The following is an 18,504-nucleotide window of genomic DNA, read 5'->3' as shown; positions in this document are numbered from 1 at the left end:
TTCATTCTGCTTGGTAAGCTCAATGAGCACAAACTTACTATGTTGCATTTTTACTTCAGCAATTATTTTTGTCCCTGTAAGGAAACCATTAATCTTTAAATTCCTTTAATGAAATCATTCCACAGTGAATGGCTTGAATGCCCTGAAATAAAATTTAACTGGTCAGTGTGTGCTGCGTGCTTGGATATGGTGGAAACACGGTCTCTGGAGGCAGTTAACTCTTGGCTCGAACCTTGAGGATGATGAATACAGGCACCTAATCAGGCATTTCTGCCTTGAACATCTTTAAATATATCCAAATGTTATAGCATTTAATTAGATTTTTATGTAGAAAGGAGCAATAAATACAGACACATTCATGTTTTCAGTTTTTTATCTGTTACTGCATTAAATGATAAAAACATTTTGGAGATAGAAAATGAAGGGTTTTTTTTTTGTCTTGTTTTTAAGTTTTAGCAAGTAATATTCAAGTAGGTAGAGATGGACTCTTCAGCCACTCTCCTGTTTTTAGGAACCCAATACTTCTCATTCTTGCTAAATGATTACTTCCATTTCTAGCATAGAAAGGAGAAATTGAATAAGTGTTTATATGCCATAAATATTGGAACAGTTTGCTTATTTGCAAGGGTGTTTGGGAAATAGGACCCAAGTCATTCTCTGCTTTACTTGTCTCCACTACTCATAAAGCACATTCCTTTATTAGGAATAATAATGAGAGTTTTCCTGACATCGCGTCACTGTATTATTATATACCTTTACTCTCCTTAGCCGCCACCCCTCTCTTGTCCCCATGAAACTCATTACTAGGAGCCCATTTGAGAGATGGGGAAATGAGAGCTTAAAGAAAATGAGCTCAGGGGTAGAAGCGCCTCGTTACCTGGAGCCTCTACTACGGGGGCTCTCAGAGTGTGGTATCCGGGCCAGCAGCCACTGCAGCCCTGGGAGCATGTGAGAAATGGAAATCCTTGGGCCACTCCCCAGACCCACTGGATCAGAATCTCTGGGCATGAGACCTGAACATCACAGTGCCTCTACTAGAAACGTGAAAGAAGCTTCGGAACCTCTCTTTTCTTTTGGGTATTTTTAGTTAAAAATTCTTAGTAAATAGGCAAGGAAGGTTTTAAAAGTGAATATCTGGCCATGCACACCTGTATCAGTCTCAAACATGAATCATTAAGTTCAGAACAGCAGCGGCAACACCTTCTTCCCCTCTCCGCCTGTGCCCCACCAGGTAAATAAGCAGAAAATTCTGGAGCTGCAGAGCAGTATCATGGGGTGAGCTACAGGCACACGGGGCACAAGTGCAGTCTGAGTGGCACCTGTGAGAACAGTGACAGTTTCCTTACCGAACAACTGAACAGCCTGCAGTTCTAATTCAGCCCCCTTCAAGTTGCTTGCTTAATAGTAAAGAAGAGGGGCCTGGTGAAGTGGCTCACGCCTGTAATCCCAGCACTTTGGGAGGCCAAGGCAGGCGGATCACGAGGTCAGGAGATCGAGACCATTCTGGCCAACATGGTGAAACCCCATCTCTACTAAAATGCAAAAAAATAGCCAGGCATGGTGGCGTGCGCTTGTAGCCCCAGCTACGGGAGGCTAAGGCAGGGGAATCGCTTGAACCCAGGAGGCGGAGGTTGCAGTGAGCCAAGATCGCGCCACTGCACTCCAGCCTGGCAACAGAGCAAGACTTCATCTTAAAAAAAAAAAAAAAAAAAAAAAAAAGAGTTGTAAAGAAGAGTATTTGTCACTATTCCTGGATCTCTAAATATCTGGCCTCCAGTCTCGGAATGGGAAGGTAGTAAGAGTTCAGATGTGAATTCCAGGTTAACAGTAGCACTGTTACCTGTGTTTGCTCCTCACTGGTCCTATGGCAAAGGGCCTGATCCCTGAGACATCCAAGGAAGATTGAGCTTCTAGAGCTAAGGTGATCTCTGTGCAGGTTTATATGCCTGCATGCAAAAAATATTTCCTGTTTAAAGCTCACCTCCCCACAACTGGGAGGTGGGCGAATGTATGGTGCACTCTCTGGCATTACTGGATGCTGGGCCATGTGGTAAGACAGGCTTCCCTGGCTTAGACTCACAGATACGAGAGGTCCATTGGCACCGCAGCCACTGGGATCTTTCTTTGCAAATATTTACTCAGGCATCAGTTGGACCATATCAGAAGAGATATAACAGTGAGTGAGCTGACATAATTCAAGAAAGTCATCTTTAGCAGGTGTAGCTCTGTGGTTACTGACTCTCTTAATTGGCCACATCTAGTAAATTGCCAAAGACAATCCAGAAATCAATTTCCTAATAAGATAAAATGTTTGAAAGGTTTAAGCTCAGAATCCTGGTATTATTATTACATGAGCTTCCTGCTATGTATTGAGTGCCTTCTGTGCCTCAGGCATTAATCTTCACAACAGCTCTGCCTGGTAGATCGAATTATCCCACATTTTACAGATGAGGAAATCGTGGCTGGGAGAAATTAGGAAATTTCCCCAAGATCACTACACAACTGACCTGTCCAAAGGTCTTGTTCACCACTAAGACAGATGTGTGTGAGTGTGTTTGTGTGTGTGTGTGTGTATGAGAGAGAAAGATGAAGTGAGTTGAGTAAAGATCAAGGTATTTGAATGATCTCTTATACAGACAGAAGAAGAAAATTACCAAACACTTAGCAGGTATCAGATATATACAAATCTGGACACATTCACACATGTTATCTCACTTAGTACATAAAAGGGTTTGTTTTATAAACAGGTTGTCACATGCAGAAAAATAGGGTTTTTCTAATGTCTGTTATTAACACAATCCCAAACCAATGCTGGACTTCAAGTAGTTTATAATATTTTTAATATGTTCACAGATTTAATCTGGAAATGTGTTTTTAGCAGTTCCATTTTTAGTGCCTCTTCTTGATTTGAACTGCACAGTGAGGACTAACACATAATCAGGAGCAATAGGAACCAAGACAGGGAGGAGCACATGGGCACCGGAGGCTTGCAAGGCAGCTTGTGATCTGCTTTGCACAACGATGAGCCTGGTCTGCAGACACATGAGGCTTAGGTCGTCTTAGTGATTGGCAAGCATCTGTAACACAAATGGCTCTTCTACAAACTGATTTTTTAACGTTATTTTAAAATAATTGTGTACATAAAACTGTCTGACTGGGAAGAGTTTGCCATCTTAAATTAACTTTGTTCCAGTTACCTCATTTTGACACCCGAGATTTGTTTTCCTCTGTGTTCCTGGATCTTTTAGAAACTACTGATACTGAGCATTCATTTTCTGAAAGGCTCGTCTCTTGGATTAAGCACCATAAGAGACCATGTTACAATGGTCAAACCTGAATCCAAGACAGAGAATTCCTAGAGAAGCAGTCTCCACTGTATTGCTAGAGATAAGCCATGCCTTTATATTATTCTAATATGTCATTTACTTTCCTAAGTGAAAATTTCCCATCTTCAGCAAGAGTTTATAGGGATAAAAAGATAGAAATAAGATAACCTGCCTTGTTATCTGTGGATATTTCTGAGTGGAACAGTTAAGGGTGATTTGTGTTTTGCTCTTTTTGTCCCCTGTGAGCCTTTCTGAATGTTCAAAGATGTGTTTGTATTTAGTGTATGTTACCTTCTATTTGATGAGAAAGCAGCAGGGAGACACAGAAAAAGAGGGAAGAAAAGTGATTGGAAAATAAAAGCAAGTAGTTAGGAAACCGGGGTGTGTCTGGGACAAAAGGTCCTTTACCTGTTTAAGTGGAGGTTATTTACGTCTTTTTACAAATAAATTTTGTTGTATATATTTGAGGTTTACAACAGGTTATGGGATACATAATGTAAATGAGCTTTAACTCCATTCTTGCAAACAAGTTTTGAGATCAGGGCTAAAGAGGACTGAATCCTGAAAATGAGAAGTAAAGGCCATGACCATACAGAGGAAAAGGAGGAGAAATTGAACTGAAGTAGAGAAACATGGGAAAGGTGGAGAAACATTAGAAACCTGGGCCAGTTCAGACAGCAGAACTTGGAAGCTTGGGAATTTTTGTAGAAACCGTATCTCCTGGATGGCCTCAGCAAAGAGTGCTAAGAAATGAAAGCTCACCTCCAGATTCACCCAAACCTTAATCCAGTCATAATTAGGAATGTAAATTCATTGGAGAAAAGCAAGGCTTTCAAACTACAGCTCCTGAGAAAATGGCATTCATAGATAAAACTTGTAAGCAGTTCCCCAAACACTGGAAATCACTTTTTTTTTTTTTTTTTGGTTGAGAATTAGATCATGGTTGAGAACTAATTCTCACAGTTGAGAATTAGATCATATTCATTTAATTAGTCCCACTTTCTGCTCATTAAATTGCTCCCCTTTCACATGATGGAATTCAATATGGTACCTTAGTATTTCGTGATAGAAAGATCACTGTGAATTCCAGGTGTTCTGCCAGCTGTGATAGAGTCACAATTCACTGGACCTAAAAAAAAACAAAAACTTACTCCTTGAGGAAAAATTTCCCTCCAACAACAAGACAAGGTAGATCTTGCTCTGAAACTATGACTGCAACCATAATTTGCTATGTAGCAAAATTATATGGACATAAGTTACCCCTGTTCCTTTGGCCAAATTGTAAGATTGGTTTGAGATATTGGCCTCTTGACATTTTTTTTTATTAATGTCAAATCTGCCTACTTGTGCAGAATGCACACACCTATCGTTCCCCGACAGAGCTTTGTTCAGACAGCTTGTCTGTATTGGAAGGTGGTGTTGTGTCATTTAGTGTTGTGCACATTAGACACGAAGTTCATCCTGGCTGCTTGCTGGGCCACACCACTAGCTGCTGTGTATATTCTGCAGTTGATGGGAGTTGTAGCCAACCAGGCTTCCAAAGTGTTTAATTTGTGTGAATTTTCTACTGACATGAGGAAATCTTGAATGACTAGAACAAATTATAGTCTTCTTGTTTTCTTTGATAAGTAAAATCCACGAATGTCAAAACCCTACTAGATACCGCCTACTGAGCTAGACCAAAGTATGCGTCAGATGGTTTCTACACTTGATCTCATGTCTTCACAGTCGCTGCTCAAGGTCAGTTTTAGGGTCATCATTTTACAGATGAGGATGCTGAGACTCAGTTTACCTGTGCAAATTCATGCCTATGATAAGTGGTACCTGACCAAAGCCTGTACACTTTCCACCTTACCAAACTCCCTGATTATTCATAGCTTAGCAGAGTGCCTTAGAGGCCTGGGGAGATCACTTTTCCCTTTTCGAAGACCTGTTTCATATACCTTGCTTGAGTACTTTTTCCCATCTATAATTATCGCATACCTGTGATGGCACTTCTCTGTTGGAATTAAGATGTCACAAATGGCACCTCTGTATCAGCTGCTGGTAGACAGTAAAAATGAGTACATATTAATAAATAGAAGTCCAGTCAGTACTAAGCAAGTGTTCCTTTCAACTCTGTTACAGTTTGCTGGGAGGTTCATCCCCAAAACATAAATGTATTGATAGATTTGCTTGTTCTATAAAAGAATTCTGTACTTTCCTAGAGGATTCAAGGCAGAGTTTGTTTAAAGTATAAGTTGTCTTAATACTTAGAAAATGTAATTCTTGAGCCTGAAATTGTGTGAAACCTACTAGAGGTGACTGGTATGTCTAACAAAGCCGTCAATGTGTGTTTTAAGAACCAGCTCCTGGCCGACCATGGACATAATCCTCTCATGAAAAAAGTTTTTGATGTCTACCTGTGTTTTCTTCAAAAACATCAGTCTGAAACGGCTTTAAAAAATGTCTTCACTGCCTTAAGGTCCTTAATTTATAAGGTAAGTTGCTTCATGGGCAGTGGTTAGATGTTTTCCTTCTTCCCCCAGAATTGAAGGGTACATTACCGAGCACTGACCTGTCTGTGGTTTATCTGCTTCCTCTCATCCTGTCTAGTTTCCCTCAACATTCTATGAAGGGAGAGCGGATATGTGTGCGGCTCTGTGTTACGAGATTCTCAAGTGCTGTAACTCCAAGCTGAGCTCCATCAGGACGGAGGCCTCCCAGCTGCTCTACTTCCTGATGAGGAACAACTTTGATTACACTGGAAAGAAGTCCTTTGTCCGGACACATTTGCAAGTGCGTGTGGTTTAGCTTTCCAATACAGGCTTACTCTGTAGAATCCTGCTGTATCAGGAAAACTTTGAGTATCACATTAACCAATTTACCTTGTCATAAAGATACTGCAAGATCTGGAAAACTGGGAAGCCACATTTGCTGGCTTGGTTTATTTCATGTTCCATTACTATAAGATACGGGCCCGAGATGCGTTTCTGTTGGTAAATTGACATTTAAATATTGAATCAATATTGGACTGACTAAAATTCCATTGAATCAAGAAGTATTAGAACCTATGTGAGGATGCTTAATAGTAAACATGTTAGGTAAGGAACAAAAAGCCCAACCGAAGTGGTTCTTTTCTGTCCTCTATCTGCTGACACATCTGCTATCTCTGCAGAATTAAAGCATCCTAAATTCTCTGCTCTGAGAGCCAGCCAAGATAATGACCAAACTTGTGTATTTTTGTAAACTCTCTTTTTCTACAAACACATAGTAGGTGTCCCTTTTCCATCTCTGTATTTAACCCTTTTTTTAAAAACAATATTTATTGTCCACATAGGATTCGTGGATACAACCATGAACAAAACAACCCTCTCCCAGCCCTCATGGAGTGTAGTCTAATGGAGGTCACAGACAAGCCCTGGAACTCTGAGAGTACAAGTGTGACCACTGTTATTGTAGAGGAACTTGAGTGTATCAGGAGGGGCACCTAGAGGATGTGAAGGATGCATAGGGGCTCATGGTTGAAGATCAGTGAGCATGTTCCAGGCCACAGTGAACCACGGGGAAGCACCCGTCTGGGGAAGTAGAGATGTTCCTTACTGCGGAGTTTAGAATATGGGTGAGAAGGAGTTGAGGAGGACCCATGGTGGCATATCCAAATCATTGCATATTTGGACAGATCTTCTGGACTCCTGTGTTGATGATGGGTCAAGGGTAGTCTAGACCTCAGCTAGGGAGACCATTGTCAAAGCTAGGTCAGAGAGGATGGTATCCTAGACCAGGGATGGTGAGGTAAGAAGGAAGAGGAGATTGAGTTGACAACATTTGGTGACTGATTGTAACTGGGTGTGGTGAAGGAAAAGGAAAATAAAGATGGCCTCCATGCTTTAGCTCAAGCAACTGGGTAAAGGCAGTGCTATTCATAGAGCCAAAAAAAGACAGAGCCCCCTGTGGCATAGTTAATCTATCCGTGTTCTGATAAAGTATTGCAAAGGACCATCTACCCATAGCATATTTAATATATTTAAGTTCAAACTGAAAACTGAGAAATAAATCATGTCTCCCTCTTGGTTAGAGAAGGTAATAGGTAAGTAACTATCCAAGTGGATGGGCTTATCTCATTTTCTTTCTCCCTTTGCTCTCCTGATCAGCATTTTGCTTTGCAAACAGTGTTTTTTAAGGATAGCAGAATCACTTTCTGTAATTATTCTTAAAGGGGAAGAAAATACCTCAGACATTGTTTCCTACACTGGAGCGACCCCTGCTCAAAGCACCCCCCAACCTCCACTTTGCTGGGTCCTTAGGCACATCCTAACTGAACGCAGAAGCCCAGCCTGGACAGTCATTTGAAGGTAAATTGATTTGCTCATGTTTGTGTGTCCCTAAGGTCATCATATCTGTCAGCCAGCTGATAGCAGACGTTGTTGGCATTGGGGGAACCAGATTCCAGCAGTCCCTGTCCATCATCAACAACTGTGCCAACAGTGACCGGCTCATCAAGGTGGGTAGCCTGGCCCATGTCAGTTTCACCCTGAGACTCTGCATCAGCACCTGAGGTGCTTGTGGACAGGCAGCAAACAGAGGAAGCCATGTGTCCTTTCCTCTTCCACCCTTGTTTTAGCACACCAGCTTCTCCTCTGATGTGAAGGACTTAACCAAAAGGATACGCACGGTGCTAATGGCCACCGCCCAGATGAAGGAGCATGAGAACGACCCAGAGATGCTGGTGGACCTCCAGTACAGCCTGGCCAAATCCTATGCCAGCACGCCCGAGCTCAGGAAGACATGGCTCGACAGCATGGCCAGGATCCATGTCAAAAATGGCGATCTCTCAGAGGTAGTAGCCCTACCAGCCGCTTGAATGGGTTTTTGAAAAAACCAGTGAGGCCCCATTCACTTAAAAAGCCAGTTTTGAGAAAAGTTATTCCATTAATCAAAAACCAATTAAAAGTATGCAAAACTTTAAACAGTATGAAGCTTAGGGTGACTTCATAGTTAGCTGAGCATTTTAATAATTTAAAACAAATTGTAAGGGGTTATTTTTGTCAACAAAGAGCATTGTTTAAGCTCTTAAACCTATTCATACAGTCTCCTGCTAATTAAAATACACATCAAAATTCCTCTGTAGTTCTAAAATTCAGCTATTTTATAATCAAATGAATTCCTCCTGTTATTTAAGGTAATGACAGGTGTTGCTTTCTCCTCTGTGAGGTAGTCCATTTCCTTTTGTGGATGCAGTAGGTATTCCAGCATTCCCTTCTGGGGACACAGTGTCAGCTCTGCTGTGCACTGCAAGAGGGACACACGTGGGAGGCATGAACTCTACCTCTGAGGACTGGACAGTACATAACTCCACTCTCCAACAGACTTCTCTCTGCACACATCAGAGTGCATGCCACACTGCTAACATTCGTTGACACACGTGCACATGGAGCAGCCTCTGCTGGTGTGTGTTGGCTAGCTAGGGGTGAGGGTCTAGACAAGGGCACCACGTGGTGGCGCTCACCCTGCTGACAGGCACAGAACCGCATGCATTAGAACCTTGCAGCGGGTTCGCTTCTAACAGCTGTCTTTGATCTTTATAACACCATGGCAATTTGGTGAAAAAATTTCTTTTTTCTTTCAATTTAAGATATGTATAATGTTACCTATTTGAGATTAAATTATGATTTTTATTTAGAATTTTATATTTGGAAAAAATTATAACTTGCTCTTAATTTTTAAGTCAAGCGAAAAATATATTAGCACCTGAAATTTGAGCCATTCTCTCAGAATCTAGGGAGGAGCACATGTTTTCTTCAAAGCATCCTCTTTTCGCTTTGAGAGAAATGATGCAGAAGTATTAGGTACAGTAAGAGAAAAATGCTGCTTTTATCTTTTACTTTACAAATGTAATAATTCTATATAGAAACAAGCCTTAGCAAATTTACTGCCATTTATCTCAGCTCCCAATTAATTTCAAATTTTCAGCTTATGTGAGTGATTCCACTCTCTTCAAAAGGTAAGATATCAGCTATTAGAAATACTAGCTGGTGCATTGAGATCTAATATATACGTTCATACACTGATTGGATTTCTGTCTGTGTGGGAGCATTATGACTTGCTGTTATGAATGATGATTCTGAGGCATGTGTCTTCTATTATAGGCAGCAATGTGCTATGTCCACGTAACAGCCCTAGTGGCAGAATATCTCACACGGAAAGGTAAGGAATTATTCCCGTGTTTTGTGAAATTAATTAGTATAAAACCACACAAAGCAGCAGACAAGTGAGAGCCATTCAGGAAGATTGGAAGGTGGGGATTTGTGTGTTTGTGAAGTGTATTCGTTGTTTTATCCCCTGGCGTGATGTTTGCTTGAATTGGTGGGCACAGCAGAAATGCCAGGACTAGACAGAAAAGTAGATGGCATGTTGTCATGTAACCTCCTCTGATAGCTTCACTCTGCAAAAACTAGCTAATGAGTTTTGCATCTGGCCAAATCTAGAGCTAAGAAGATACTATTTTTCCCTTAAGATAGTTCCCACTGGAACATTTAGGCAATCAAAAAGTTGTAATGGGGAATTATCAGACAGCATTTCTGCAACGCAGCCCAGCTGGCTTTATTGTCTAAGAAGGCAGCCTTTCTGATGGAAACCTTATCTCCCAGAGGAAGGAGAGGGGGCGAGGAGTGACGCTTCATTTGTGCACTCTCCGTTTGTTCCCAGATGAGCAGGCCATGAATTCTTTCACAGTTTCCCTTTGGTTAAACAGCAGGTGCTCATTTCCACTTCAAAATCAGCACAGCCCCAAATGGTGACATTTATTTTTAGAATACTGAGGTTCTTAGAAAAGCTGGTAGTCTGCGTGAGTTACATGGGAGAAACAGCAGCACCAGATCTGGGCTAATGAGGAATAGATGTACGAAGTGAGAAATAGTGTGAAACCAAAGATGCCGAGGCCACAAACTGTACATTTCTGGTGCAGCTGGCTATTTGGAATGAAACAGCAGAGCCCCAAAGAGAAAAATTTTGAAAGGGCTCCATGTTCATTTAATACCGGTACTATTTCCTGTTGAGACCTTTTATCAGGTGATGCATTTCCTCATGTTTAGAAGCAGTCCAGTGGGAGCCGCCCCTTCTCCCCCACAGCCATAGCGCCTGCCTGAGGAGGAGCCGGGGAGGTGAGCCTGAGGATCAGCCCAGCCCCCGGGGACCCCCTGCCCTGGTCACGTGCCCTCCCGTGGTGGGGGATTTGCCCTTTTAACTTTGCATGGACAGACTTCACTCTCCTTCCCTCCTACTCTGTGGCTCTCTGGTTGGCTGGTGGTCTATTCCTGTGGGCACAAGAGGAAAGCACCTTGGCCACCATTTTTGTTATTCCATTGGCGCCGAGTTGTGTGGTGAAATGTACTATGTAGCCTAGAGGATGGGTGGTTGGTTTTTTTAATTTTACAGTTTGTATGTTAATGTATCCTCAAGTTCCTAGATTAATGCTTTTCATGGGAGACTCTTGTTTCCATATAACAAAATAAAAACTAAACTGGGATAGTGGCAGATGCTGGATAATCCATGAATAGTGTAGAAACCTGGGATCATGTGCAGCAGAAAAATCTCTGACTTTAGGATCTCCGTTTTCAAGGCTTGATTTCAGAATACCCTGTGTTCCTCTTTCTCCCTAAATGTAGAAGTCTCAATTCAAGTTTTTACTTCTGTTTTATTTTATTGTGAACAGTTATCTCAAAATAGAGTAGTGGAACATCTCATGCCCTTCTTCACTTGATCATTTTGCATAGCTGACGTGGTTCAACTGACTTAAAGCTGTTTTCCAGTGACTCTAAGACGATGAAAGGTCCCCAATGGGCTGTCATTGCTTAAGAAACACATCCTTATCCCAGACATTGATCCTGCCTCTAAGCTAACACCATTTCCTCTTGGAGAATCAGAGTGCCCAGGCATCCATGCCCTCTGTTGATGCAGCCAGCCACCCACCCCGGGGCCTCTGGGGTGGGAACCAGCTAAGGCAGCCTGTCTGCTCACCATTATGGCCACGAAGCTACACCTGGGTTGTGTAGGGAAGCTCTCATCTGAGAGATGTGTTCTTCCCCGGCCAGAGTGGGTGAGGTGACAGCTTGAAGGAAACAGTTCTTTTTGAATCATACATTTCTCTTATATTGGCTTTGCCTTCGTTTTTCTTAGTATCTCAGCACGAGTCATCCTACCAAGACAAATTTTCACTTATTGTTATTTTACTATTACTTTGATTTAATACCTATTTCTCAGTTTATAGTTTAATATTTAGAGATTGCATACATTTTAATAAAGGTAGATAAAAAGGGATAAGGAAAAGAAAGTGAAAGAGGTTAGGGCTCACTATAGGGAAGAAAAGCACACAGTAGCCCCAGGTACCTCCGTGAATGCTGGCCTGGTGCCTAAGAGATTACAAAATCCGTTATTTCATTCAACACAGAAACACACAGGGCAGGAAAAACCCTCAGGGTTCACCCACGTTCAGGTTCCTAACTCTGACTGTCCCTCCTCCCTCTCTTCCTAGGCATGTTTAGACAAGGATGCACCGCCTTCAGGGTCATTACCCCAAACATCGACGAGGAGGCCTCCATGATGGAAGACGTGGGGATGCAGGATGTCCATTTCAACGAGGTGCGTGCTTGAACTCATGTGGGCTTTCAGGTACTGGGGTATCTGGGAGCCTGCTGTTTGCACTGCTAGTGCATCAGACCAGGGCTTTTTCCTCCCTGTAGCTGCTACTTATACACGTAGCTCTAACTGAGATGATTCTCCAGACAACTGATGCAGAGCAGCAAAAGCTTCTGCCGTTCTCCCCTTCTAGTAGTGTCTCCTTTCTTTGGAAAGAGATCGTGAGGGGCTAGATTGTAATGAAGTGAGGCTCAGTGCTTGAGCGCATCCGGTAAAAGTTCCAATATATTGGTCATAAAGTTTCTCATTCTTTATAGCAGTTAATTTCTCTGGCTCATGAGTTTTCTTAGTTTTAATCTGACTTTTAAATTAATGTCTCCAGCACCAGTCATATCCCCAGGGCAAACTCAAAGGCATGAGAGGCCAGACTCGGGTCCTGGTCATAGCAACCCCTGTCTAGGGCCTTGGTCCCTGCCTCCGCTTGTGTGCTGTGGCCCAGGTCCTATGGGCCCTTAGGAGACAGGACCACCCTGTCGCACCCCCTACAGAGACCAGCAAGTTTGACATTAGATCACCGTAGCAATGTCTGCAAATTCCAGTTTCTTGCTAAAACAGGTTAGCCTTGCAGCCACTTATCTGTAACTGGAGAGTTTTGACATAAAACTAGATATTTGAATAAATGCCAGTTTTCTGCTGGCATTCACTCATTCACTCTGTTTCCTTTTCCATGCCTATCTGCCTGAAGGGTTCTTTGTGTGTACCTGCCTCCCTTCAGCCCAGGGCAGAATGAAACAGCTGAGGGAAAGCTTTTTAATCCTGCCCATGTTTTAAGGAAATTGAAGTTGTCCAATTTCTCCCATGGAGTGGAAGAGCAAGCCAAGAAAGGAGTCAGTCTCTTCCGCCTCTGCTGATCCTGATTCATCCTGATTTCCAGGGCCACAGCGATGTGGCATATGGTTGATACTGGGGCTTTTAACCATTCTCATGCCAGGGAGGCAGGCCCTTGAACACACATCCTCATGACATGAGCTAGGCCATAAGTCAGTGGTTCTCTAAGCATGGTCCTGGAACCTTTCAGTGAGTCTTTGAGGCGATACTCTTGCTACTGAATGTCTATGAGGCTGGGTTTTCTTTGTACGCAATGACCCAAACAGCCTGTCAAACAGGCTGTGTGCAGAATGGATGCACATTTGGGCTTATCCTGCAAAATCAGACAGTAAAGAGAGTTGTAAAAATGGAAAATACTACTACTCTTCACTCTTTTTTTTTTTTTGGAAAAAATATCCTTTTTTATTTACAAATGCTATTTTTAAAATATGTAATAGGTTTATTGTTTTCATTAAATTAATAAGTAAATCTTAATTTTGTTTCAGTTTTCATATCTAGTATTGTAAATATTGAGAGAGAACAGTCACATAAACTTTGAGGTCCTCAATTCTTAAAATCTACGAAGGGGTCTTGAGCTCAAAAAGTTTAAGAACCACTGTTGTAAATTGTCTAGTCTCAAATGGCCCTCAAAATTAAAACCTAAGCACGAATTAAAAGGATAACATATTGAGTGTACTTCATGTTTAAATATTAAGATAACTTAAACCCCAGTAAAGTTTTCTAGGTATCCTACAAAAAAAGAAATAGATTGGTTATTACATGGTTTTAACAGTTCTGCTGTTTCTCCACCTTGAAAGGCCTGGGTGGATGGTCTTTTTTGTTTGTTTGTTTGTTTGTTTGTTTTACTTTTTACTCTCAAATATGAAACCTGCCACTGAAGGATCAAGGCCCACATACTCTTGGCTTTGAACTCCTCACTTCAGGCGAATTTCAACTGAGTTTTTCTCTGAGAAGAGGCATGACTGCATTGTCTCCTTGCAGAAACCACCCTGGCGCCTCTGCCAACTCAGACCTCTGGAGTGTACCATTTTGTTTGGAATTAGATAAGGAAAGCAACGATGCCAGGAACAATTAAAGATTGGAAAGTAGACTATTTTTAGTGACCTATCCTGCAGAGCTGATAAAATGAAGCTTGCATTTGCTCATCTGATTGAGTAACAGGCTGAGATAGTTATTATGTTAGAGCCTAATGAATTAGCCTGTGAAATCAAGTGCAGACAGCCTTGGGGAAATTGTGAATGGAGTCCCCTCTAAGTAATAACTAAGCCTGTGACAAGGACCCCTTTATCAGCTATTTTCAGAAGACGGATTCGTCACCTTGTCCTTGAAGCATAAACTTAGTAAATCTTTAACAAGGTCCATAGTACATGACAATCTGTGGTGATTAGGATGTGACACAGCAGGGTTATAAAGTCCTGAGCAAGCCTTGCACATCCAGATTGAAACTAACGGGAAGCAGAAAGACTAACATGTTCTAAAAGACAGGAAAGCAGAAATTACCAGGCACGTTTTTGCATTGGCTGCCAGGATGTTGCAAGAAAAAGAGAGATGAAAATCTCTGCCAGAGAGGAAGGACTTTGGGGAAAATCTGATGGGAAATAACTGTATAACACAGTTGAATAAAAATCATTGCCCTTTTCATCTACATTATTAGATATAATTAAATGCCTGAGATGTTCTCTAAAGTGATTTTTTAAGGGACACTACCTAAAAATACTCAATTCTCTTAGCAGCAGGCCTCAGATGAGTTTTTATTGGCACCAATTCCACCTTCCTTGATTCTGATCCGAAGAGCAGACTCCTTTCCAGCTGCTTTTGATTAATAAAGAGAAACCTCCAATTCCTATTCACAATTTTGTTTTGCAAGGCTGAGCCTGTGTAGACTGAAGAATTCAGAGTTTCCTGTGGTGTCAAAATTCCCCATGGCCCATGTAGTTCTGAGATCCCTCCCTTGTTTACGAATGCAGTACCAAGGTCCTGGAAGGATGCAGGTAGCATAGTTGGGAGATTGAAGAAAGTCTAAGAAAGGAACTGTTTTTAAAAGTTCAGAGAGGGTTTAGGGAAGCCAACAAGGGATGTTGCAGTGCCCAGAGGTTAGCAGCAGCTGGGCGTCACCCCTTAACCTTAGGGAGAAAGGGAGAAATTACACAGAAGGACCACCTGGCCAGGACCTGTGAGCTTTTTAGTAAAGGACTCCTCAGGGCACCCACACAGGGAGGGAAGGAGTAACTGCCCACCTCACTCTCCTCCTGCCCCCCAGCCTCCTGCTGGGGCCTATCCTTGGCCAAACTCAACAGCAACCAGAGAGGAAGTCGCCATGCACGAGTCCTGCAGTGTCTGCTTCCCAGAGCAGAGCCCAGGAGAACAGGGACCAGAGGAGCTCCAGAGGGAAAAGTAGAAAGTACAGGTGATCCTCATTATCCACCTATCTGCTGAAATTTCTTTGTAGCCCCCAAATCAATACTCCTTGGTACTTTTGTGGTCATTCAGGGATATGTACAGAGCATCAAAAGATTTTACCACTCAACTATGTTTCCAGCTGAGGCCGAACCAGGCAACGCTCTGCTTCTTGTTACAGCTCTCATCCCATTGTCAGAGGTGTTCAAACCAGACTGACTCCATCTTGAGTGAGGGCTAGGAAAATGAGGCTGGGACTTGAAGGGCTGCTTTCCCAGAAAGTCAGGCATTCTAAGCCTCTAGATGTTTATGGTTAAGGGATCAAATTAATATTGTTTACTAGACAGACCCAGACTTGAGAGTGTCCAGATATCTCAATATCTGGAGAAGAAAGGCGTTCCTGATTTTTCTTTAAAGCTAATAATATCGATTTTTGCAAAATACAGTAATTAAGAAAATTAATCCTTTATCACAGATCCTCATAGCAGAGCACATCTCCCCATATATACGAGTAATGTACCTGGGGTGGATGTGTTCCTCCTCTTTCAGGAACAGCCTACTCTGTCTATGGAGTAGCTGTACTTTCACCACTTTTTACTTTCTTAATAAACTTGCTTTTACTTTGCACTGTGGACTTGCCCTGAATTCTTTCTTACACTAGATCCAAGAACCCTCTCTTGGGATCTGGATTGGGACCCCTTTCCTGTAACACCATGAACAGGCCCCCTTTTGGTGGTCTACTTTATGCCATGTTTTTCACATTTGTGTGGATTTTGTTGGCGGTTTGCTGTTTAGAATGGCCCCAGGGCAGCGCTTAAGTGCTTTCTGGGGTTCCTAAGTGCAAGAACACTGCCATGCGTAAGTTACATAAGCTTTGTTCAAGTGTGAGTTCTAGTGCTGTTGGCTATATATTTAATGTTAATGAATCAACAATATATATTTAGTTAGATGTCTTTAAACAAAACACATAAAACAAGTGTAGGTATTGATTGGTAAATGAAAATGTTGTAACCAGAGGCTCCCAGGAACTGAACCTTGCATTTTCCCTAGGAAGCGGACAAGCATTCACTAATTCACAGTGACTTTATAGAACATAACTACCTCAGATGACGAGAACTGACTGTATCTAGCACACAAAACTGTTGTTTTACAGAACAGCAGGTCTTGCCATTGCAGAATTGCTGCTGAATGTAATAAACATCGTATGAACTTAACTAGGCCAGTCTCTGGCTTCTATTAGTCAAAATTGTTTCTATTCAGGAATAGTTGCCAGTAAGAAGCATTAAGTGTTTATATCCATAGACTATCCCAGGAGATAGAGACATCAACAGAACATATTCAGGGATTACTGTTTACGTCTCATCCAAGTGTGGTGGTTAAACCTTTAGAGCTAGCTCATGTCCACTTTACCCTTGACTGACAGTGGTCCTGGAGCCGTGAAAGTCACATGGCACGTCCTCAGTGTTACAGCGATTCTCCACAACAGTAGTGGCAGTGAGTAGGGAACTTGGCCAGTGGAGTTTGGGTAGCTGTTCTGCCTTTGCCGGATGCCAGCACATACTGCCCTACTTCATTTTGCAAATGTGGACTGGGCTTCCTTGGCACTGAGCTGGGGGCCAGAGGTCTGAGAGTGAGTAAGCTGTGATCCCTGCCATAGCACACTACACTCCTGCTGCTGCTTTCTGCCCTCTGAGGAGAAACACCTCAACCACAGTCCCTCCAGTCTGAACTGGAAGTTGTCTGAGTTCTTCATGACTTGGAAATTTCTAGATTGACATATGTTGATGAATTCCATAGACTGGCCATGTGCCGTGTGCTAGCTCAGGAATGTGTAAGTGAAAGTCCCTGCCTCAGAGAGTTTCATCCAGTGCAAGAATCCTCAAGCTTTCAGGTTCTTAGGAATTAGTTGGATCCCTGCTACAAACATAGATTCCCATCCTTACCCCCCAAACCCACATTTTGTTGGGTGGGTGTGGGGCCCAGGAATCTGTATTTTAATAAGCATCCAAGGTGATTATTCTGATGTAAGTGGTCCTCAACCGTACCTTGGGAAATGATATAGTAGAAATGCGCATTATGCTGTGATAGCACACTGTTGCCTAAGCCAGGTCACACATTTGCAGTTATTCCCAAATGGTAGGTAATACCGATGGCATCTAGCTTCATAGGTAAGGTTAGTGAAATTAATCCTAAAATAGAGCAAATGGTATCTCAATGAAAACATGTTTAAATAACCCTGCACAGACATAGGCTCATGCAGGCATTTTCATGCACATGTGTGTGCGCACACACACACACACAGTGTTAGTGTGCTGTTTCCAGAGACAGATGCTCAGTGCCTTCAATTGCATCACTGTGGCACACTACAATGGGCCTGGCTAATTACATTTTTAAAAGCTTCCTTGATGGCTTATGAACTTGCTGCACTGAGTTCCTTTTAAGTCTAGGCTAATATCATAAAATATTAGCCTAGACTTAAATATTATAACATATTTTATAATATTAAAAATATAAATATATTATAAAATATTTTCCCCCAACCAGCTTTTACTTAACAGTTCTTTGCATATGTCAACAATATGGGAAAAAAATCTTGGAATTTAAATTGTAAGCAAAGTGGTAAAACCATCAGGCACTCCATATGACTGCCCTATAAGGTTATCACTATCTGACCATTGTCTGGATTTGTTCTGGTTTTCAGGTGCAATGATTGCTGAGAATTTAAAGTAAATTAATAACTGGAATTTCTGCTGAAAATGTTATTCATATATGCTCCAATGTTTAGTTATTGTGTCTTGGTCTTTGTGACTGAATAATTTTGTATTGATGTATGGTCTCTCAAACTTAACTGCCAGTGATTACCAGTTATTTCTATTCAAAGAATTGTTACTTGATGCAGAAGCTGTAAAGGATTAGGTATAGAGTTGACATTAACTTGAATAATACAGCTTACTAAATTAGGATTTAATGTTCAGTAATCCACACTCTACTTATATGAGAGATGGACTTACTTTTGTAATATAAAAGCTATTTTTAGTTTGTTATTGGGTAAAATCTGTGCTAACTCTGCTTTTTATAGTGTATAATACCATTTATTTATAATAAGTGATATTTGGACTGATAAACTATAGAATTTGAATGGCCTCTGAGTCAGAAAAGAAGACAAAATAATGTTCAGTAGAGTATAAAACTTAATGATTTGTTATTTCCTAGTTCTTGATAACCATCAAATTGTGAGACTTATTTCATAATTACTTACTAAGCTCTATCTACTTTA

The 18,504-nt window shown here is 41.7% G+C and overlaps 1 protein-coding gene across 38 annotated transcripts in view; it reads left to right on the top strand.

Annotated features, from left to right (window-relative positions):
- The window catches only part of DOCK9 (dedicator of cytokinesis 9), a 289,534-nt gene that overhangs the window by 247,102 nt on the left and 23,928 nt on the right, over positions 1-18,504 (top strand). For 19 of the 38 annotated variants that reach the window (XM_055359986.2, XM_055359975.2, XM_019039759.4 and 16 more), the window contains 7 exons: positions 5,669-5,806; positions 5,922-6,104; positions 7,696-7,809; positions 7,930-8,145; positions 9,455-9,512; positions 10,400-10,468; positions 11,839-11,945. In XM_055359986.2, the coding sequence (XP_055215961.2) occupies positions 5,669-5,806; positions 5,922-6,104; positions 7,696-7,809; positions 7,930-8,145; positions 9,455-9,512; positions 10,400-10,468; positions 11,839-11,945 (885 nt within the window). The remainder of the gene's footprint in view (positions 1-5,668; positions 5,807-5,921; positions 6,105-7,695; positions 7,810-7,929; positions 8,146-9,454; positions 9,513-10,399; positions 10,469-11,838; positions 11,946-18,504) is intronic. The other 19 variants (XM_019039774.4, XM_055359995.2, XM_019039771.4 and 16 more) reach the window with 1 other exon arrangement.

Source organism: Gorilla gorilla, chromosome 14, assembly GCF_029281585.2.
Source record: "Gorilla gorilla gorilla isolate KB3781 chromosome 14, NHGRI_mGorGor1-v2.1_pri, whole genome shotgun sequence".
Taxonomy (NCBI): Eukaryota; Metazoa; Chordata; class Mammalia; order Primates; family Hominidae; genus Gorilla; species Gorilla gorilla.
This window is presented reverse-complemented; position numbering and strand designations above follow the sequence as displayed.